The sequence below is a fragment of the Mustela lutreola genome, chromosome 6, assembly GCF_030435805.1.
Source record: "Mustela lutreola isolate mMusLut2 chromosome 6, mMusLut2.pri, whole genome shotgun sequence".
Classification (NCBI taxonomy): Eukaryota; Metazoa; Chordata; class Mammalia; order Carnivora; family Mustelidae; genus Mustela; species Mustela lutreola.
In genome coordinates, this window is record NC_081295.1 from 8,403,997 (window position 1) to 8,426,600 (window position 22,604).

Here is a 22,604-nt window from a genome sequence, read left to right on the forward strand (position 1 = left end):
TAATTGAATCGCCTAATAGAGAATGTAGGCAAAAATTTTATATTCTAAGAAATTATAAAACTTTGGGGGGAAGAGCTATTCTTATCCCTGTTAAGGAACTCATACTCTACACTGGTGGTTCTCTAACTATGGCCTGAACCAGCAGCCTCACTGGTCAGATCTGCTAATTACCTAGCCCTACTCCAAACCTTCTTTGACACGCCCCCAGAGATTCTGATGCTCCATAAATTCTGAGAACTGTGACTGCACAGTGGGTCACTGGAGGAACCCCTCCCAAAGGGCCACTTTCTTGGATGCTGTCTCAGTAATTAAAAATAAATAAATAAATAAATAAATAAATCCTTCTTTTGAACTCTACTCCACACTGTTTCAATGTGAAAATTTTTCAATAATATTTGACTTTAATATACATTCTTCCTTTATAAATTCCTGTTCCTTTAAGAAATGATAAAATGTATCTTGTTACCTGTGACTAAAAAAATTTTATGAAGTCTCTGAATGTTTTCCTAAACCTTACCGCTATAAAGGAATTTGTGACTGGGGATTCCCAGTCAAAATATGAATAATTTTGTGATTCTCTGAAGAAAAGTCTTTCAAATCCTTGAACATTGTACAGTGTTCTGCCCATTATCCTCTAAATTACCAAAAAAATCCTAAACATTTAACCCCAAGAAGTTAAAGTCATTTATCTTAAACACATATAAAATACTACTAATTATTTTTTTATTTCAGTCAAACAACAATCATTGGAAAATTCAAAAGGTGATCTAACAAAAATTGCCTATTTGATCCAGTGTTGTTTGGTTTGTTCAGTTGTTTTTACCGCACTTTCTTTTATAAAGGATCTGAGACAATTTGGAGAAAAATGTGTATATTAGCTAATCAAATAATAAAAAATAAAAATAAAACGAAGCTAACAGAGGTGGAGAAAAAGAAGTCCATTTGAGGAGCTAAGCATCAGAATCTACATAATTGCTGGAAGTAAAGGCCCACTTATCTTATTAATTATGAGAAAAACACTAACTAGTCACTCAGAAGAATAAAAGATCCTTCTGAGCACAGGAAGAAGCAATATAAGAATATATTGATGTATGAGTGGTTAAAGCTGGAGAAGAATACGAAAAACCATTTCGTTTATTGCTATACAGTGCCCACCACTTTTCTCTTCCCAACAGCATGAAAACAACTCGTATGTGTAAAGAAGTTTACCCTACCCACTTTGTTCCTTGAGGGCCATTGATAATTCTTTGTCCACTTGGATTTCCATTACTACCAGGAAGCACTTCCCCTTCTACATTTGGTCGGCCGTTATAACCTACATGGCACACAAAAGAGAACAATAGCAGCAACAACAACAAAGCCAGAATCTGGTGAACTCAACACTCCTGTAAAGTTGGCTTCATACCAAACTCTAAGTAATAACACATCATTTCGAACAGAAATACTAAACAGAATTTTAAGACAATAATTTGTATATATTAGACTACAGTCTTAAATTGTGACTTCTGAGTACCAAATATGAATGTCTATGAAGAGTACAATAAAGTGACAGTTTTCTGACAATATTGGGGAAAGGAGAGAGTCCAGCACAAGTTTTCTAGATAAAGCTTAAGACAGTAGTGGCTAGCATGTTTATTTTAACCATTTAGAAGATAGAGGGAAAGAAAGTTGGAAGGATGGAGAAACTCTCTAAAATATACCAGAAGTTGTTCCTCTCTTCTTAGCAGATTATACTAAACGCAACAAGTATTTCTAGCTGAATCAGGTCCAATCATCAGTCACCAGCTGTACATGCTCAGTGCTGGCCTGTGTGGGGCTGCTTAAGAAGTGTCTGCTCAGAGATAAAGTCGAAGGTCCCGTTAGCTGCCCCTTCAGTTGCTGCTCTGTCTGTCCCTAGCGCCTGCCCAACGTCTCCTGGCATTTCTGATCAGCTGCAGTTACTCAAGGTCTGTGCTGGGAGCACTCTGATCCAGCCCCACCCATGGCATAAAGTACTTGGGCTTTCTGAGGGTTAGAGACTTACATTTCTCACTCAAATAGCGAATGAAAACTAAATATTAATTGAATTTCTGCTGTGTACTAGGGAATGTGGATTTTATATCTATTATCAGGGTCTAAGGTTTGCTTAAAATAGTCTATTTTAAGAGTAAACTGTCCTCTCCATGGGGCATTATTCTATTTTTTTTTTTAACATTGCGCTAAGGTAATAATACATAGTACAGACTAACAAACACTAATGCATTGATTGAAGAATCTTCCATTAAGTACCAATTCCATGCAAGGAGAGTGCACGGTGTCATAAAGCTGAATGCAGACATGGACTAAACACCCCAGATCCTGCCCTGGGTCCACATAGACTTCAATTCATAGCTGTGTACATGGTGTCCTCAATGTAAGTCACACATCTGCCTCTTAATCCTATGTATGACAATCATCTTTAACATGCATTTTCTGGAGGTTTTAAATAACATTCACTGATTGCAATATCTAAACAATTCGCACACAAGACATTGAGTTTGTCCCAGGGTGTGTTGAGAGTTTTATACGCAGAATCAACAAAAACAAGATCCAGCCTACACAGTCACCTAATTCCTTTCTGTGGATTCGTTAAATATACTCTGGCAGGTGAGCAGCTAAAAATAACCTAAAATACAGGAACCTCGTTTGGCATCATGACCGTGAAGCATTTTCACAGATTAAGAGCACATGTTGGGGAATGCAAAGAGGTAGTATGTGACGGAGGCATGGCAGAGGCCTGGAGAATTAGCACGTCTGGAGTGGGAACTGCAGCTCAGCGCTCAGAGCTGTCTGACCTCGGGGAACCACGCAGATCCCTGGGCCCCTAGTCACTCATCTGAAAACCAGGAGACACAACACAAGAGGCAGTTAAGAGGATGAAATCAGTTACATCTGTAAAGCTCTTAACACAGTGCTTGGACGGAGCAGAGACTCAATAATATAAAATAAAAGACTCTCAAGAATTGCTACGAACCCTTTTGAGGACCCCAAAGAGAACGTTATTAAAAAACGAATTACCTTGTCTGGCAGGGGATCTGGCCGGCTGGCGCGAGAGGGGGTTCCGGAATCTCGCGTTCATCATGCGCTGGCGCAGGGAGAGCATGGGGGTGGTGGACGAATAGACCGGAGCGGCGCGGCTGGTGTACCGCTCCGGGGCCGGGGTGCCCGTGGCGGGGCTCGGGGTGGAAGGGCTGCGCTGGGGGGGTCTGGGCGGGAGGTGCGAGGCTCTCGGGGAGCTTCCTGGCGGGGGAGGAGGAGGAGGGCGCTTCACAGGAGCGTCGTTCTCGTCCTGGGGGGAGCCCGCCCTGGGGAGTGAGAGCACGACGGCAGGGGCCCTCTTGTCCTTAGCGATGTTCCCATCCACGTATTTGCTGGCCCTGGGCCTGGAGGGGGAGGGCCACTTTGGGACAGAGGGCAGGGGGTCCTCGCCCTTTCCTCCTTTAAAAAACATCGCGTCCTCACCGTCCTCCTCTGCCGAGACCGACTGCTGAGACTGAGCGGTGAGGGGCTCCCTCTTGGACGGCGCGGCCTGGGGAGCGCGGTCCTTGTTCCCCACAGCCTGGGGCCCCACTCGGCCCGGGACCCTGGGGCGGGCGTGGGGGTAGTGGCGGGGGCTGCCGGGCCTCAGCGGGGAGCCGGGGGGTCTGCGGAGGTGACTGTCGCCCGCGCCTCCTGCGTGAGCCTCCAGCTGGCGGGGTTTGGGAAGGGACAGGATGGGGTCGCTGGCCCGGGCCGGGTGTGCGGGCGCCCGGGCGGCTCGGGCCTCTGCTTCTGCGCTGTCGTGGCTGTTTCCGCCAGATCTGCCCTCGGAGTCCTCGTCCCGATGGTGGGGCGACGTGGGAAGCACCCCTCGGGAGCTTGCCCTGTGGGGGGTCTGACTGCCTCTGGCCGCGTAGGGGTCCGGGAAGGAGGGCGCCGCGGGGTGGGGACGCCCAGCCTGGGGCAGCTCGGGCTTGGGTTGGGACAGCGGACGCCCCACTTCCTTGCTCGGGGGGCCGCGGGGCTGCGGCTGCGACACGGAGACCGCGGGAGAAGGCTGCCCTTCGGGAGCGCCGGCCCGGGCACCCAGCCCCTGGCCCGGTGCCGTCCTTCTGGGCACGCCCGGCCCGGGGTGGTGCTGGGACCGAGTCGCGGGCCGCCGAGCGGGGGCCAGCTGCGCCTTGGGGTCGCCGCCCTCCACACCCACTTCTGTGCTCTGTTGCACGTCCAGCGCCTTGGAGGCCAGGGATTTGCCCTGAGGATGCGCACCTGCCTCAGTCCCGGCGAATTTGGGGTTCTCCGCCAGGGGCTCCTTCCGCTGAAGGCTCGCCCCTCTCTGCGGGCCTTTCCTTAGGGGGTCCACGCCCAGGGAGGCAGGCTTCCTGGAGGAGGAAGACACGTGGTCGTTTACCACGGCGGCAGGAAGTGGCTTCTCGTCCTCCGCTTCGCTCTCTGCACCGTCTCCATGGATGCCCAAGCCTTGCCTGTGGTCCGAAGCTGGGTGAGAATTCACCCTCGAGTGGACTCGGGGGGACACGGTGGACGGCGGGGAGCTGGAGGGATGCAGCCGGGGTCCTCGGCCGCTGCCAGCCCGGCTTGGATATCTCGTATGGGCAGCAAAGGGCTTGTTTCTGAACAAACTGAAATGTCCAGAGACAGGCGGACCTGCGGGTAGCCAGGCCCGAGACGTCGGGGCCGTGGCTTCAGCCTGCCTGCCCCTATCTTCTGTGTCATTGTCACCATCCTCATCAGAGGCATCCTCTCGCTCAGAGGCCTGTGTCCTTGAGGAGAGACCAGAGGACCAGGAAGACTTGGACTGTGATGGCACACTGGACTTGGAGGCCGGGGTGTCCTGACCATCCTTCCAGCCCCTGGACAGTGGAGCCCTGGGGTGTGGTTCTGTGGGCAGCGGCTGAGATGATCCTTCCTGGGGTGGAGAAAATTTCGAGGATGAGACTGAGGCACCCGAATTTTCCTCCCTACCCCCAAAATGGGGTGCTCTCCGCGCCGGCAACGCTGGTTTTGTGCTGTGGTGCGCAGGGCCTCTGTCCCGCAGGGCGCTTGAGGTGGCCTGGCGGCTGGGCCACAGGGCCGGCCTGGCCTGGGCGGTGCTCTTAGGAGACAGCCGCTGGGTGGCCCCGTCCTTTGGGTCCCGGGAGCCGGTGGCTGGCTCGTCCTCCTCTTGGCCCACTGAATCATTGTCAGTAGCGCTGGGGGGCAGATGGGTGGAGGGCCCCCCTGAAGGGCGGCGAGGGCTACCCTCAATGGGTGTGTGGCGAGCCGAGGAAGACGTCCCTGGATGGGGGTGGGAAGACAGAGAGGAGCCACCCCGGTCTGCGCCTTCCTTTCGGGGCCACACTGGGGTCTGCACTCCCACTGGGGTCCTCCCAGGAACAAGGACAGGGGGCACAGCTCTACTTGGTGGCCTCTGCTGTGGCTTCCGCTCCTGGGTCTCTGAGGGCAACGTTGGTGGGTCCCCCTGGGAATCCAGCTCCTCCTCATCAGTGATTTCTGTCGACTGAAGATCCAGAACTTCAGTCCTCTTAGGGTGCAACTGGGGTCTTCTGGGCACCCCACCATTAGCCAATATTTTGTTCTTCAAGTCAAGAAGAGGGTTCTTGACGTTTCTGCCTCGGGGAGAAACAGGCAAATGAGTGTGTTTTGTGGAAGCAGGAACTTTGGGAGAAGTCTCTGGCTTTTCAGATTTCCAGTCATCTTCAGCATGGGTCTTCTGCTGCACATCGGACTTGCTGGAACCGGCTATAATAGATTTTAAAGATTCTGCCGTCAAAAAAATTGAAAGCTGAGAAACATCAGGTGAGTATTTCACAAGCCTGGTAAAAAGTGTTGAAGATCTATACTCAAAACTAAATGGGGATGTGTTGTGTGTGATTTGCAGGTGACAGGTGAGCAACAAATCTGTAATTTTAAGGATTGCAAAAAGTTCCCTATTCCCCCTAACATGTCTGTATTTGTTTTCTCCTTCTTATTTAAAATCCCTTTAATAATGTATACATTATAATAGGGCCTGAACTCAAAAGACTCCCGGGGTAGGCAAAACATTTTATTACAGGTGCCCTACAATTTACTCTTTCCTGAGAGCAGGGTTGAATGCAGGAAAGGGTGCTGCAGAAGTGGGGAGAATTTATATGGCAGTGGGGGACCCAGAGGGAGCAAACCGCATCTATTCGAATTTTTCCACCACAAAACTGTTTAATATTGCACTATACTGTGACTCCTCACAACACACCACGCAGGAGACAACTACCAACATCAGGTGTAAATATGGGGAGGCAGAAAAGAAAACACAGTCTAGGAACCATGAGAGACTGTGGACTCTGAGAGACAAATTGAGGGTTTTGGAAGCGAGGGGAATGGGGGGCTGGGTGAGCCTGGTGGTAGGCATTAAGGAGGTCACGGAATGCACGGAGCACTGGGTGTGGTACAGAAACCATGAATCTTGGATCACTGAAAAAATAAAATTAAATTAAAAGAAATAGGAAATACAGTCTAAAAACACCTCACTCCAATTTGGGATTTTATTAACCTCCATTTTGATAGTGATCAGATAATGAGGTAATTTAAATTCTTCTGACTAGAGCTGCACTCCAAAATAATGGAATATAAACTAAAAATCTTAAGCACTATCTAGAAATTGAAGAGAGCTAGTAATTAAAAATGTCACATTACATCAGTAAAAATGTTATTTCCCTGTCATGATAAGCCCCAAATTACACAGTGTTATAAAATCAATCACATAATTAATACATTCATGTTATTGGAATATTGTAACAGTCATTCATATGACTAGAAATCAATAATCTTTTAGTCTCCGGGGAGACCAGTTTCCCAATGGGCAACAAAAATATTTCAGAAATCAACAGGTAAGGGTAGCCCCCAAAATCGTCAACAAAGCAGTTCTAAATCGACGAGCATGATTCAAAGTAAGACACCACATTTAGCAGTAATGAAGGGAGACAGAGATAGAGCCACAAACACACAATGCTTACTTGTTGGCATAGCGACAATGAAGGCTTTGGAGTGAGGCCCCAGTCCTCTCCTGTTTGCGGCCCGGATTTTGAAAAGATAGCGTTCCCCAGGCTGCAGACCATCCACTAGGGCAGAAGTAGTCTCTCCAGGATAGGTGAGGGACTTTGCTCCAAATGGTTTGAGAGCCGGGGCGTATGAAAGAATGTATTCTGAAATGATTTGGCAGACGGTTGGAAAGAGGAAACTGAAAACAGTCCTGTGTCCAGCAGACAGACTGTATGGGCAGGATGAATTAGAACGTGCATTACTAAAATTAATACTGTAGCAATGCACGCCAAGTCGGCAGCTGGAGCGTAAAGACACAACGGACGGTGAACTAACATCCATTCAGGCTACGACACAAGGCCACAGAGTGAATTCTCGGGCAGATTCCCATTTTTGGCAAATTAAACATATGGAACCCAGGAGGCCAGTCTTCACACAACGGCCAAATCTACTTACACTGCATTGGAGTTTTTCTTCATTGTGCTTATTTAATTTACTAATTTACTATGTCAGCATTAAAATATCCTGAGTAGAAGAACCCATGGAAGATTTAAATGACAATGGTCAGCACTGAATCGCAAGAGCTACCAAGACCTCAAGGAGTCTCGGAATATTAATCTGGGCTATTTTGCATTAATCCCATAGATGGAGTATAATTTCCCTTTTGGAGGAATTACAATCCTGACTCAATATACCTAGGTAAGGATATTTCACAGTATTTAAAACTGTAAGGAAAAGTTGCCAGTTCATAGATTTATGTGATGACTAATGTTTCCATCTCCAATCACTAATATTTATGAACATGTAATGCACTTGAACTTTGAAAATCAGAGCAAATTCAGTCCAAGCAACTAATATTGTTGTATGGCTTCTATGGAAATGCTGTACCATAAAGAAGCCATGTTTTGAAGCAGAATTTCCACCCTTGACTAAAAACTGTCATGCCTCTTTTCCTCTCAATGTACTCAAGACTTACAAAGTTTATCAAATTAATGTGAGTAGGAGCTAACCACAAAAAATCATCTGAATCACAGAAAAACCAAGCAACTGTCATACTATCTTTCTCATATCTAGAGAAGCACAGAAGACCTTTCCTCTTCCCTGAGAGCTAATCTTTAAAAAGTACATAAGCCTAAAAACTTCAACCAAAAAGGTCTTTGCAGCATTTTTCTGGAAAAAAAAAAAAAAAAAACAAAAAAAACAAAAAAAAAACCACCCCACATTCTTTTCTTTTTGAAAATGAACAAACTAGTCATTTGTGGTGGTCAAAAGTAAAAATTAAAAGAACCCGCTGTCTATAAAATGTGGTAATACAGGTTTTTGTATGAATTCAATTCATCTGGAAAAAATGTAACCATGTCAAACTATATTCTTCCATTGTGTTTTATATTTGTCGCACATATAACTCCCCAGTGTGATTATGAATTTCAGGCCCACCATCACTCCTTTGTGAAAACTGCCTAAGCAGAGCTAAGATTCTTGAGTTCTTTTGGACACAAAAACTCAGTAGCTGTTACTATTTTTGAAAATATTTCATTGACTACCAAGGAGGTTCATTCGCCAGAGAGCTATAAATATAAACTAAGATGTGGGAGAGGGAAAGAAAGCAAATAAGTAGCATGATAATAAAGTTATGAAAGGAGCAACAATGGACTTTTTTATAACTAATGAAAGTCATCAGCCAAAAATGTCTTTATGCAATTTTCAGAATCCTTGCCAGCATCATGACAAACTGTCATAAAAAGGATGATTTAAAGGACCAACTAAATATTTCTTCTCTTCATTTGCTTCTCATTTATTCCACTGGGAAAAAAAATGAGCAAGAATACTACAATATATTCTTTAAAATCTCCAAGCAAATGAGAAAGCATTAGGTTTAGAAACTACTCCCCTAGGGGCACCTGGGTGGCTCAGTGGGTTAAGCCTCTGCCTTCAGCTTGGGTCATGATCTCAGGGTCCTGGGATCGAGTCCTGCATTGGGCTCTCTGCTCTGCAGGGAGCCTGCTTCCTCCTCTCTCTCTCTCTGCCTGCCTCTCTGCCTACTTGTGATCTCTGTCTGTCAAATGAATAAAATCTTGAGAAAAAAAATAAAAAAGAAACGACTCCCCTGCGCGTGCCTCCCTTAACTTCCATTGTTCCACCTTCACAGGTCCTCAAAGATAACTGAGCTGTCTTTGAAAGTTGAATACAAGAGAACATTTCAGCTTTTTCAATTAAGAAATTCTCAAAAGAGGTTAGTAGATAATTTTCTCAATTTCTTTAGCCTTACACAAACCTTTCATAGTTTTTGGACATAGATGTAAGTTGTCTTCCAAAATCAAGCAATAGTATAATGTACCCTTACGGCACATCTGTATATGCGATGTCAGGGGGAAACCACCATACAGCCTTCTCAAGTGTCTCTGAAAACACTTCTGAAAGGTTCTTGAATGTTTTTACACCAAAAAGAAGTAATTTGTGTTTTTATTTCATACTCTCAAGAGATTATTTTTAAATTTAGCTGTGAATATTTTATTCTATTTTAATTTGGTTTCATCTTTGGTATTTTTTTTTCTGTTTTAAAGTCACATTTTTCCTCAACCAAAAAAAAATTTTAATTAAAATCTGACAAATAGGAAAAAATCCCTTTTTATTTAATTTTTACTACTTTTTTTTCAAACCCATTAAATACCTATGGTCTCATTCAAGACATCTGTGGTCCCACAGGGTTTTTACTTATTCCCACATTCCGTACTCTTATTGGTACAATGAGAAGATCCATAGAATGAAACACAAGGCTGTCATTTGTATGGGTAAAGGTTATGATGTCACACTCATACAATTAAAAACACCCCTCCTGATAGCAGCACCGAAATAGCTGTGGATAGGGAAGATGAAAAGTCATCTTCATGAGGACCTGGATCCTCCTGACAATGAGACCCCTACATGAAATAGCCTTGTTCGTTGGGTTAGCGCCCCATACACATATGTTGCTTCCCTATTGCTCTCGTGGTCACCAAGCCTGCTGTTAGAGCTGGTGTTGATCAGAGGCAATGTACACATCTCTATTTGGAGTATGTCTCTTCTGTGTGCACTCGATACCTTAAATAATGAGGTTCCTACCTTTCACTTTCCCCTCGGTCTCAGGCAGTGCGTCCCAAGCTACAGTGACGGCGGTGGGCTTGCCGTTGACTGGCCAGACATTTAAGTTTTCAGGAGCTGTTGTAGGAGCTACAAAGGGACAAGGACCCAAGGTTTAAAAATGCTCTTATGGATATTTTATAAGTAAGGGACATATGGTTCCTGCAAATAGATTTTTCAGGGCAGCACTACTATGTTCATTGTTAATATACATGATAGAAAACTCCACCTTGTATTACTCTTTGTGCAATATAGTGGTTATGTCAGTGCTACTGACTCATGAAGTGAGTTCAGACATATCTAGGGAAATGCTTTTAGAAATTCAGAATATCTCTCATTGATGAATCTTGAAATATATAAAGAAGATTATAATCCAGTTCGAACTTCTTTTTAATAAAACTTGTAAAGACATCATTTAAAAAAGAAAATAATTGATACCAAGTACAATTCTCCCCCAGAATCAAACGCAAGCTCAGCCTCAGGGAAGAAGATTCTCCCTACCCTCCCTGCCCCCCATGCATTACCCAGGGGCATGCACACATCCTGTGGTGATTTGTAATTATGCTCTATTCTGGGATGTACTAAGCTCCACATGTCAGGATAACATGCTAATGAACACGGCCAGTGAAGGATAAATGTGAGCAACAAGGCCCGAACTTCTTTGCCTCAGTACCTAGAAACACATCCCAGATTTAGGGTTAATGTTACTTTTTAAAAAATGGCCCTGCTGGACTTTACCACCATTGGTTTCTTAAATGATCCTTAAATCTTATTTTCAGGGCAATTCCCAAATGGAAGATCCAAAGGCCATTTTAAATACAGACCAGATTCTGGTGTTCTCTGGAAGACAGATGTACTCCATTTGCCGTCTCTTTCACCCTGTGAAATACGGACTGCAAATTCATACATGGTGTCTGGAATCAGGTTCTCAACCAACACGCGTCTGTTGGAGGTCTGCTTGTGGTCCCACCTTGCCAATTCCCCCTTTTCTCGATAGCGCACAGTGTACTGTCTATAAGGAAACAAGGCAACCGGTTGACCAATTCTCTGCAACTGAACGCTAGGTTCCTTGCTATTCTTCCTTCCCCATGAGTAATAACTTTGGGAGGTAAGGAGAGAAATTAAAGAGGACAAAAACCTACATTTTTTGACTATGTTATTAAGTCAAAGAATTTACTCTTAAGTTCCAGGAAAGGTGTCTAAAGTCAGCCAGGAAAGATGGAGCTTAGTGTCTTACAGCTCCAAGATAAAGAAGGGACGAGACAGAAGAGGGACAGGTTTGACCAAGCAGGTGCCTTCTGAGGGATGTGTGTGTGTGTGTGTGTGTGTGTGTGCGCGCGCAGACATGTGGTGTAAAAAAAGCAATATGAAGAACTGAAACAGGTCCAAGGTATCTTGGTTCTCCAGAAAAGACAGACAAGAAGATTCACTTCATCCCAAAGCAGGCATGTTTTCTATAGGTTCAGGGGGAAAGGCAGCATGTGGTTTTGAGTAGAATTATTACCATGAGAAGAGCAAAAGTGTGTAATAAACAGAGCAGGATAGAAGAGCTTACAAAAGGAACTCTACTGTATGATTATCAGGGAGAGAAATGCTAGGAGCAAACATGGTAGTAACGGTCCCAGACAGAAGACATCCTCCACACTCAAAGAGCTGCAAACTCCATTTATTGTATTCCTTTGCCAAGAAATGTTCTTTGCAGCCACTTGGCAGTAGAAAGCATCTGAAGCATTAACAAGGTGTTATTTAATAAGTCAAGATAAGACTTCAGTTGCAGACACAGCCTGCCAATTAATACAAGAGTCTTGCTAAGAAAACTCAGGCCCTTTATCATTTTGATCAAGATACTGGGAATCAAAGTCCAGTGGTAATCAGGAACAAAATGGAAGAGAATCACTATGAGCTTTCTCACTTTCTTTCAAATGAAGCAGATGTCTTTTTCTTTTTCTTTACTAACAGACAGTAACAAAAACTGTATATAATACAAATAATGGTGTGTGTGTGTGTGTGCATAAAGAATAAATATATATAATAAAAATATAAAAATATATACATAAAATACATATATAATCTCAGAATTATACTCCATTCATTTTTTTAAAGGACGTTCACTTTTCTTGGCTGTAGATATGTTCAAAAGTTAATATATAGGGTCCTAAAAGTTAATATATAGAAATCCTGGCTTTTTCTTGGTAATATAAACTATTCAGTAGTTTAACAATAAAATTTTGATGTTTATATTAATCTAGCACTAACAAGGAATGGTGTTCACCAATGTTTTTTAAACACAAAGATTACTTTAATCTTATGATTGCTTTTTCTTCTACTGCTATTGCAAATCAGTATAAAAATCTGAGCGGCATAATATCATGAGCTATTATAATATCTAATATTATCAAAATATCATTATGAGACAAAACAGTGCCTTCTGCTATGCACAAATGAGCTAGATATAAGGCAATTCAGTGTCTGAAGAATGAAGAGCTACGGTGTGCAAGGCCTTTGACAAATGTCCCCTTCTCTACATAAAAATCCTTGCTACTGTCACCCTTCCTGGTTAACAGGAGGAAAGGTAAGACTTCTCCTAAAATGGGGTCACGTCCTCTGCTCACAAATAGATCACAGTGAGACAAGGCAAAACCCACATGGGGCGAAGAAAGAAAACGGAATCTAGGGAATTTCCAGACACAAGACAAAAACTCTGAACAAGTGAAAAGTGAGGTCCTGCTGTGTGCATTACACACAAGGCCCTGGTCATATCTGATCTGAGGAAAATGTGTGACGGCACCCGAGACTAGCTAGATTGTCATAGAACAGTCTACCACCCAGCTACAGGAGAGTCCAGCACTCACATGTCAGAAGATACGGTCATGCAAATAAACACATGTCTCTTAAGGACCAGAAATTCACATCTCTCATACTAAAACAAAGACAAATAAATAAGGGAAAGTACCTTGATGCAACAACTTTCTTTTGTTTTTCCAAAACAGGATCCACCCAGGCTACAAGCACGGATTGGGATGACATGACCCGGACATTGATGTCTTCAGGCACGTCTAGTTCATCCTCTTCTGAAATGACAACGGGACATGTTAGAGGTTATCTCAACAAGAGGATCTGCCCTGAGTCCTCTGGCCCCCGAGTTCATTATTCATGCTCTATAATTTTTAAATTGCTTACACTTGATGTAGATTAAATGAAAGCTAAGCAATTGTTTGCTTGGTCAATGTAGAACAACCAAAATCTCCATTCTTGTTCTTACCCACAGTCTAATAAATGGGCAGTTTACTTGAAAAGTTCCCCAATACAGCTGACCTAAAGAACAGTGCAAAAGGGATGCTTTGTCTTGGTCCAAAATACTCCAAGTAACTCAGTGTTTTCTTAACACATACTGTAAGTGTCTGGGAAATAATACAAAATTTACAGGAAGCAAAAGTTTTGGGGGAAAAAAGGTCAAGCCAGAGCATTTCCTTAGCAATCGTGGCATGAAATGAAATTCTGGTTCAAACAAATGCACAAATCACATTGGGTTCAATGTCCTCCCATTTTAGAAAATGTGGATCCAACAAGACGGATTAAAAGTTACACATTCAGACATAAAGCAGAGTTCAGTTTGCCAATTTCCAAGAGAATACATCATACCCACGAAGCCTATAGTTTCTGTTCAATCTCTACCCAAAATGAGGACTTATAGGCTTCAATTTTGCTTTTAGTCTCTTGAGGGTTTTATTTACTTTTTTTCTTTTCACCTTTCAGGGACCATGTTTCAAAAGGATGTGACTTTTCTACAGGTAGGGGAAGGTGGAAATAGCTTGTTAAAAAACAATGTGGACACTTTTTCTATAGCAGTAAATACTGAAAAATAAAAGTGCAGCATCATGTATTTGAGATTTCCATCACACAATGTAAGCAACTATAATTATAAACAAAAATGATAATATAGAAATATACATAATTTCGTATCTGATCTGTCAGATAAAACTGTAATCACAAATAAATTGTGAATTCCTGAAAATAATCATGCTGCAGATTGCCTCTTTAAATTAAGGTGCAGGACCCAGAATAGGTATGTGGAATTTGTTAAGATGTAGTATTTTAAAAATCTGTGAATGGATGTAGGGAAAAACATCCCTTGGTAAATGAACAATGGTCAGACTATGAGTAAGCCTCTACCACACTTTTCTCACTCTTCTCAATGCTACGTTTAAGAGATTTGGGCTAAAATTAAGTATGAGGGCAGATATTGCTCACTGCCCCCTCCACACAGACTCTCATTTCTCTCTGTTCATGGTCTGCTACCAAGGGCAACTGATGTGTGGGTTAGACTGTGACTGTAATTGGACCAAATGCTTGGCCAGTCCTACAGCGGCAAATCTGTCGCACGGGGAAGCCATTCAAAATACACAGAGAAATATACTTCCTCAGACGAACATGCTTATCTCTGAGTATAAATGAAACATGCTCGTGCCCGAAATGTGACCAAGCCGGTCCTGAGGTTTCCTTCACACTCAGTGACATCCAAGTGATTTGCCACTTACGCAGCATCATTTGGAAACAACCCGGCATCCACACAGACCAGGACGTGAGCAGGTTCGTCCTTGGAAACGTACCTGAAATCTTCCGTTTCGTTAGGGCAGCCCTGTAGACAGGCTGACTCTGCCCCTGTGAGTTCATGGACTGCAGGGAGACCACATACACCGACTCCGAGGCTGTGGACCAACCGGCAATGGGTGAGGCTCCGCGCTTGGCTTTCTGGGACGCACACCCTCTGTGTCCGCATCCCCAACCCACAGCCCCACTCCCTTCCCATCTCGTCTTTCTGGAGCATTCCAACTTCTTCAGGATCATTAAAAATGAGACCAAGAACATTAGAAAAATAGGCTCAAGAAAAACACTATCGTGTGAGAAAACGTGGAAGTGATCATTACCTGTAATTCTTGAGAAATGGGTTTCTATTTCCTCAACATTGAAGAAAGATGACCGATGTTTAAAAAAGAAAACAATAATATAGTTGCCCACAGAATCCCCCCAACTTCTTTTTACCTCCAAATAGAGAAGAGGGCTCACTCTGGGCTTTTATCTGTCATCACAAAGAAGGGAGCAAGACAAGAAGAGTGAGTGTACCAGGTTATCAGTGCAGAGAGGATGCTGGGCCCTTGGAAACTGAATTCCTTAGAACTGAGCCTCCGAAGATTTGCTAAGAGCAAATGTCGGAGTTCAAACACATCCTTTATTTCTAGATTGTTCTTCCTTCTACGCCACACTCCAGTAGTACCTAACCGAATCTAAACTTGAAAACTATTAGGAAAAAAATTACAATGATGAAATAAAACTTGTAACTCTTGAGTACCATGAAATCATAAAATCTGGGATCCAGATGAAACCTTGATTAAATTCCAATTTGGCCTTCTACTTTATAAGTAAGGACATAAAGCTATGAGAAAATCGATTTGCCCACAGTCATGCCCCTAAGAAGGACTCGGAATCTTCTCTGAATCCGGAGTTTCTTTTTTTTTTTTTTTTTTTTTTTAATGCTGCATGGTATACACACTCACATAACTCATTTTTATTTTTTAGTGGAAAAGCAGTATGAAATGACTCTTGTATTTTTTATTTTCATTCAAATTTTGATCCTAATCAAAGTATTCAATGAATCCGGAGTTTCTAATGCCTAACTCCCAGCTCTATTGACTGAGTTTCCAGTAACGGCCTTAATTAGTTTAAGAATAAAAATGTAGCAATATGATATATTTCTTTTTTTTTTTTAATTTTTTTGAGATAGAATGAACACGGAGAGGGCAGGACGCAGACAGAGAGGGAGAGAGAGAGAGAATCTTAAGCAGGCTCCATGCTCAGTGTGAAGCCCGGCATGGGGCTTCATCTCACCACCCCGAGATCATGACCTGAGCCCAAATCAAGAGTGAGATGCTTAATGGGCTGAGCCACCCAGGCTCCCTAGTATGATAGAGTCCTAGTCATACACCATCAGGTAATACACCATCGGGTAATACACCATCAGGCAATTACACCGTCAGGTAATACTTAAGCAAAACTTGCAGAGATGACAGAGATGCTAGTTAGAACCTGTAACACTGGGGACTCTGTAACACTCGGGAACTCTGTAACACTCGGGAACTTCAGGCATTGCAAACTCTCACAGCATTGCAAACAGCATGTCAGTTAAACATAAAAGGAGATCAACATTCAAAAACCTCACACAGAGCAACTTATAAACTGCAATAGCCAGTCACATTTCATGGGAAGGGGATATTATTTGACAAACTTTGAACAGCCTATCTCTCTCTCTCTCTCTCTCTCTCTCCACACACACATACATACACACACATAGGGCAAATGAAACTCATGCTTTGATGAGTAAACTATTATTTAGGCTAAAGTTCTGACATGCTACCACTGGATTTTGAAATATATGTTTCATAAAAGAGAAAAATCAAGCTTGTAACACTGGGATTCATAGAGCATCAAACTAAGCTTCCAAAAAGAGAAGTCCCATAGGATGGTTAATTTCTTGATGCTACTGACAAAGGAAGCAGCCAAAGGTCAACAAAGAAAAACTCTGCCATCTAACCTCGCAACCCAGGAACACATAAAAAGAAACTTAAAAAGCAGTGTGCCATCATTTATCAAGAGCCCCCAAGAAATGAATAATTTCCCGCAACTGATGTTTTTACTTATTTGTGATGTATTTCTTAAAGTTCCTAGATTGTTGTTAATACCCAGATTCTTGACTTGCTAGCTCTCTACACTAAACCTGGCCTGAGATTACCATAAAGTAGAATAAACCAGAAGAGTCCACGTGTCTGGTTCTGGTCTCGACTGGGCTGAGTGTGTCACGCCTGCCCCTCATTTAGTCCCAACAAAAGCCCCATGAAGAAGCTATTCTCACAGTCTCCTCTTTGCAGATGAGAAACCAGGGGCAGGGGGATGAGATGACCCAACCACAGTCATGGACAAGGTGTTAGGGCCAGTGTGACGCCAGGATTTACTACAGCAGGTGAGGGAGGAGGCCCCAGAGCCAAGTGCTGGTTATGGAGCAACAGTCTCTTTTTCACAGAAATAACGAAGACTCACTGGTACAATAACACACTCCGTTCTGCGCCCCTGATTATTGGTACTCTGGAGATAAAATTTCCAAAATGACCCCAGCATCATCAGCCCAGTGCCCCCTGACGCCCCAGCCACCACAGCCCCTTGTCAGAGCCAGTGTATCGGCTCTGAACTTGGGACTGTCTGTCATAACTTCCTGAAGGCCCCACACTCATGCACTACTCCTTTAGTACTGTCCCGCTCCCACGTGAGTCCGGGCACTTGCTGTGTCCTTTGGCCTCTGTCTTCCATTGCTGTCCATGCTCCCCTGGATGGGCTTGGCCCGCGGTGCACACCACACCACTTCAGGCCCCCCATGCCTACTCTACGGTTTCTGCTTTCACGACACTCTGTCTGGGATCTGTCTCTGTGAGGGACTGCTGGGGCCCCGGTACCCCAAGTGGCCTGACACGGAAAACATCTAGTCACATGTGCTTTGTGAATGAGTGGGCGGGTGGGACTTTTGCTGACAGGACCCCACCTCTCTCCAGGTTTCCTTGACCGTTCTCTGTGGGCACCACGCTCTCAATGGCATCTTGGTCATAAAAATAAGTAAAATCCTACGTAGGAGAAAATGAGGACACTGGCCTCCCATGACACAGCAGGTCCAACTGCAACATCCCCTCCTGGAACTCACAGCAAGTGTCCAGGGAGACCTCTTCTTCTTCTTGGCAGCCTCATAGAGCATTGGTGATGGCAAGTCCAACACTTTTTATTTATTTATTTTTTTTTTTGGTGAAAATTCCAAAGCCAAAACGTCGTGGAGGCGTAGGAGGCACTGTCTATCAGGCTGGGACCGGAGCCCAGCCCTGACCTCAGTTCCCACATTGGTTCAAGTTCAAAAAGCAGAAAAATCTGTCTGTTGCCCTTGGATGAGCCAGGGGTCACTACCAAGCAAATGAAGAGACAGCAGCACCAGTCAGGTGAGAAACTTGTTCGCACTAAACCAGGTTTTACTGCATGGTACCTATGAAGGACTCAGAACAATGAAAACTTCCCACTGGAAACATGCTGCCCTGCAGCCTCGGGAATGCAGAAGGAGTGACTCCCCTGCTGCTGATACTCTGGGTAGAATCTGGCCCATTTCCCCTGAGGAGTACACTTATTCAGGGCAAGGGGTAGGTTTGGGAATGAATGACCGATGCGTCTCCAGATGACGGGGCCTCTGGCTCTAGGTCTCGCTGCTAATACTGAAGTCTCAAAAAACACGCTCAGCTCAGATGTCTCCAGCGCCTTCTATGATCCCACGTGGTTTCCGGTGGCACTGGAGAAGAGAGGTAGCTGGTTTTTTTGCTGGGGGACTGTGGAGTCTGAGTATTGAGAAGGTTTGTATATTATGCCCAGGAGAACACCCACCAGAATTGTTTAAGGGTCTTCAGCAGGTGGCTGAACAGACAGCTTGAATAGGACAGTGACTTCTTGGTTATACCAGAAGGGAATGTAGCGTGGCTTCCACTAGTGTCTCTAACCAGGTCAAACCAGCCCCGAACACGCCTGCCATGTGGCCCACAGGGTTGGCCTTGGGAGTCCTGAGGAACTCTTAGCTTCTTGTCCAAATTCCAGAATCTGTGGTCATGCCTTGAGCAGAGGGGATTGTGTTCCCGGAGCACCCGGGGCACCTGGGGCCAGCAGACCTTCTTCCCACAGGCAGCCCTGGTCCCACCATCACCTGTCTCACCAGGCTGTTTCCTGAGCTCCAAACTACTGGTCATCACTGCTGCAAACCTAGAACCCTCACTCTGGCTTCCATTTCTCTACTTTGTCTCGCCTGTCTCATTTCCCGCCACTTGCCTGTCCATAAGTCTGACAAAGACTTAAGGAGGCAACACGGACACCACTGCCTTCTCACCAGTGACTCTGTTCATAGCACAGACCTTCTGCTCTGTGCCCTTCTGGGCTCCTCTGCCCGGAGCCGGCTCTCCTTCCCACCTCCAGCCCATCTCACCGATAGAGGCCCGGCCCGGCTGGCATCACCAAGTGAAGAGATCACCAGGTCCTACTGGAGTCTTCTGGGAGGGTCCAATAAAGAACCCCCCTTCCTCATCCAAGCACTGATCCAATTTGGAAGAGACTGAAGAATAAGCAGTGGGGCCAACATATTTGCTGCTGGCACCGGCTATGTTGGAGATCATGGGGCAAGCATGCTTTCTAGTATGAGCGGCAGAACCGCCAGGCTCTGCTGCCCAACCCTAGGCCCTACGTGACCTGTGCCCAGAGGAACTGAGTAGATCGTGTGCTCTCTCCAGTCTGGCTTCCCTGTGGGAGGAGAACACACAAAGGGGCAACCCACGCTTCCCCGGCACCTCCCGCCAAACTCCTCCGGTCAGCCCGGGGGTGTGAGCAAAGGGGGGAACAGCAGGAGTTTGCAGCGTCGCCTTGCTCAGACTGCGGCCTCCGCCACTGTCCAGACCTGTCAGTGAGTGAGAGCATCCAAGGTCAGGCCTCGACCCAAGCTGGAACCATCTCTCCCCATTCCAGCAGACGTTCCCATCTGCATCCCAGGGCCACAGCTTCCTTCACACAGCAAGGGTCTGCAAAGGAAGAAGGCGGGCCCGGTGTGCAACTCTATCAGCGGCCACATTTCATCTTGAAAGGACCCAAGGTCCAGTGTCCTGGGAGCTGAGACAAAGCTTGAAAGAACAAAATGGTGAAAGCAGAGACAAGATGCGAAGAGCATCAGCTTCCCTGCCACGTCCAGGGTAACGGCCCGGCTCAAGGAACTGGTGCTGAGATGAGGCAGCAGCTGAGGCGCACGTGGGGGGCTCGTCCTGCCACTAACCGCAGGTTGAAAGGAGGAAGACACGGAGGACGGACAGAGCAAAGAGCACAGTTAGTCATCCTCATACCTGGAAAAGGAACAGCACTGCGTCTCAAATACAATCTTCGCTTATGAACGAGCTTCTAAACATTGACGTGATGGCAAAGGTCACCAACACATCGGATACCGTATAACGTTGAACTCACCCAGTTTTTTAATTTCGTGCGTCCGCTCATCTCTCGTCAGTGGGACATAATTCATCTTCCGGCCACTTTCTCCGTAGCCCAGAAGAAAACCCCGTGATCTGCGTGGACTCTTGGCTCCCGACAGGCGCGGTGCCTTCCACGCAACGGAGAGCCGGTCGTCTGAGGATCGGACGCGGACACGCAAGGGCTTGTTTGGCACTTCCTTTTCTTAAAGAGGACATGACACAGAAATTATTACACAGTATACCCCTAAGAGTGAACCGCTGAGTCCGTAAAGTCTGTCTAAAGACGGAGCAGCAACAATTAGCAGCTGGGCTCAAAACATCCATTTTTGGTAAACCAATGCTAGTAGGAACACTTTTCCCTCCAGGGTATCAACACTCGATGCACCCGTTCCTCCCCGCACTTCAGACAGAGAGGTCTCAAGAAGTCATTTTGAGGCTGCCAGCCAGAAATTTTGGATGTTTTACAACGTTCCTTCTTGTCTATTTTGCCTTCTTAAGGCCAAAACTGTATATTCTCTAGTGAGAGCCAAAGGTCAGTGTAAAAATAGAGCAAACACACTTGTGCATTATTTCTAACAGTCCTTTCCTAAGCACTTTCCACTCTAAGGTTGAAAAGACAGGCTTTCCTTGTTTTTACAGGAAATCCCTAAGAGTGAAATGCTAACTGGTTTTTGTGTTTTACCTTGGTTTCTCTGACACGGCTGTCTTGCCCCTCCAGACAGACAGAGCAGCAATCCCCAGTCTCTGTTCTTTCCTTGTGAAATCGATGTCTAGAAATCCTCTTGCTAAATGAGCAATCTCAAGAGACACCCTGATTGTTAACTTTTTCAAAGCAATGCCTTCTGTGGACCAATACTTAGTGTTCAAAGTCTTGCTTTTACATCAATTAAGAGCTGATAAGTTTGGCAACAAGGTGGGGGCGGGGAGGGTGTGATGACCACACTGCCCGTTTGGGACATTAGCCACACTCTGGCCCTGCACCAGGGATACAGTTTGGCTAATGAGCATCTCTCCATCTACAGAAGCCAGGTACTTCCCAGGCATTATTCTTCATTATTGAATAATAATAATAATAATAATAACAATAATAATTGGCCTTATTATTAGTCAATTCTCAACTAACTTTTTAGACTAGAAAATTCCCAGCTAAGCAAAGACATAAAAATAAAATCTAATGTCTCAAGTTAGTGTCAACTTCAAGAATGCAATAAATCAATAGCCATTGGAGATGGTTATTCTGAAAAGTCAGACACACAGTGCCCATGTCTTGACTCTAATCAAAAGGAATATCCTTTAGTACATGAGCTGGAGATTACCTACTCAATTATTGGGCACCCCCATTCCTAAAGGCGTCTATAAGAATACCAGGTTATGGTTCAGTAAATACTTTTCTCTATATGCAAAATGGTCATTATTAAGATTTTTTGATTTTGACCCAAAAATGCAGCCAAAGGACTAACTACATAGAACTTGCCTTTACAGCCTGGGGTCATGAGTGTAACCACTTTCCGTAGGGTTCTACTAAACTGATTTCAGTTTTGTTCCAAGTTGGAGGTAAGCTCTCAATTTCAAGGACTAGCCTCGATAAAAGTTAAGGACCATCAAGTAATTACGGAAATGATAACTGCACTCATTTATATAGTTCAAAAGAAAATAATTTGCCAAACTGTTCAATACTGATAAGCCAGCTCATTAATGGCACAGCACGGAGTAACTGTATGAGTTCCTACATTAATCCTATGACCTGGTAGCTTATATGCATTCCCAATGGGGATCTCTCATTCATAGCCTTAATAATGTGGTGCCCATGTTCCTAGAAAGGTCCAGGCTACTAAAACTTATTAAGTGTTTGAGTTGTCCACAGGTGACTGTGTCACAGAGGTGAACAGGAATGCCCTTTGTCAGCATTGGTCACTGATGAATAGACCTTGTGTAGGGCCTGAGGGGGAATTTTTTTAAATACTGAGGGAAATGTCTCATAAAAACCACATATGAGAAGCAAAATCTGGATAACGAGCAGTATGTTTAGTCTCATTTATCAACAACAGTGTTTTGGTTTGTTTTTAAAGTTAGCAGATTGGCAGAGGACTTTCATTAGAACAAAACACATAACCAAGTTGACTTTCTCAGTGATAGTGTTTGTGCCTTTTTCAGCTTTGTGCAAAGGCACAAAATAGACTTGACATGAGCCATGAGCAGGGGCATAGAAGTCAAGAGAAAATTTCACAGGAAGCAAAAACCTTTGCTTCGTTCTGTCTTTACAGCTTCTAAGTCACGTTCCCCTTTATGTGCCTCCAGTACAAACTGTCACCACATGCACAAAATTCAGTTTCAACAGAAGACCCTCCTGTGAGTGATGACATAGATTCCCTGAGG

The 22,604-nt window shown here is 44.6% G+C and overlaps 1 protein-coding gene across 4 annotated transcripts in view; it reads right to left on the bottom strand.

Annotated features, from left to right (window-relative positions):
- The window catches only part of FNDC1 (fibronectin type III domain containing 1), a 112,654-nt gene that overhangs the window by 45,463 nt on the left and 44,587 nt on the right, over nt 1-22,604 (bottom strand). For 3 of the 4 annotated variants that reach the window (XM_059176631.1, XM_059176632.1, XM_059176628.1), the window contains 8 exons: nt 20,224-20,430; nt 14,763-14,861; nt 13,106-13,223; nt 10,977-11,164; nt 10,135-10,242; nt 7,008-7,196; nt 3,037-5,757; nt 1,215-1,315 (listed from right to left, as the gene is read on the bottom strand). In XM_059176631.1, the coding sequence (XP_059032614.1) occupies nt 1,215-1,315; nt 3,037-5,757; nt 7,008-7,196; nt 10,135-10,242; nt 10,977-11,164; nt 13,106-13,223; nt 14,763-14,861; nt 20,224-20,430 (3,731 nt within the window). The remainder of the gene's footprint in view (nt 1-1,214; nt 1,316-3,036; nt 5,758-7,007; nt 7,197-10,134; nt 10,243-10,976; nt 11,165-13,105; nt 13,224-14,762; nt 14,862-20,223; nt 20,431-22,604) is intronic. The other variant, XM_059176629.1, reaches the window with a different exon arrangement.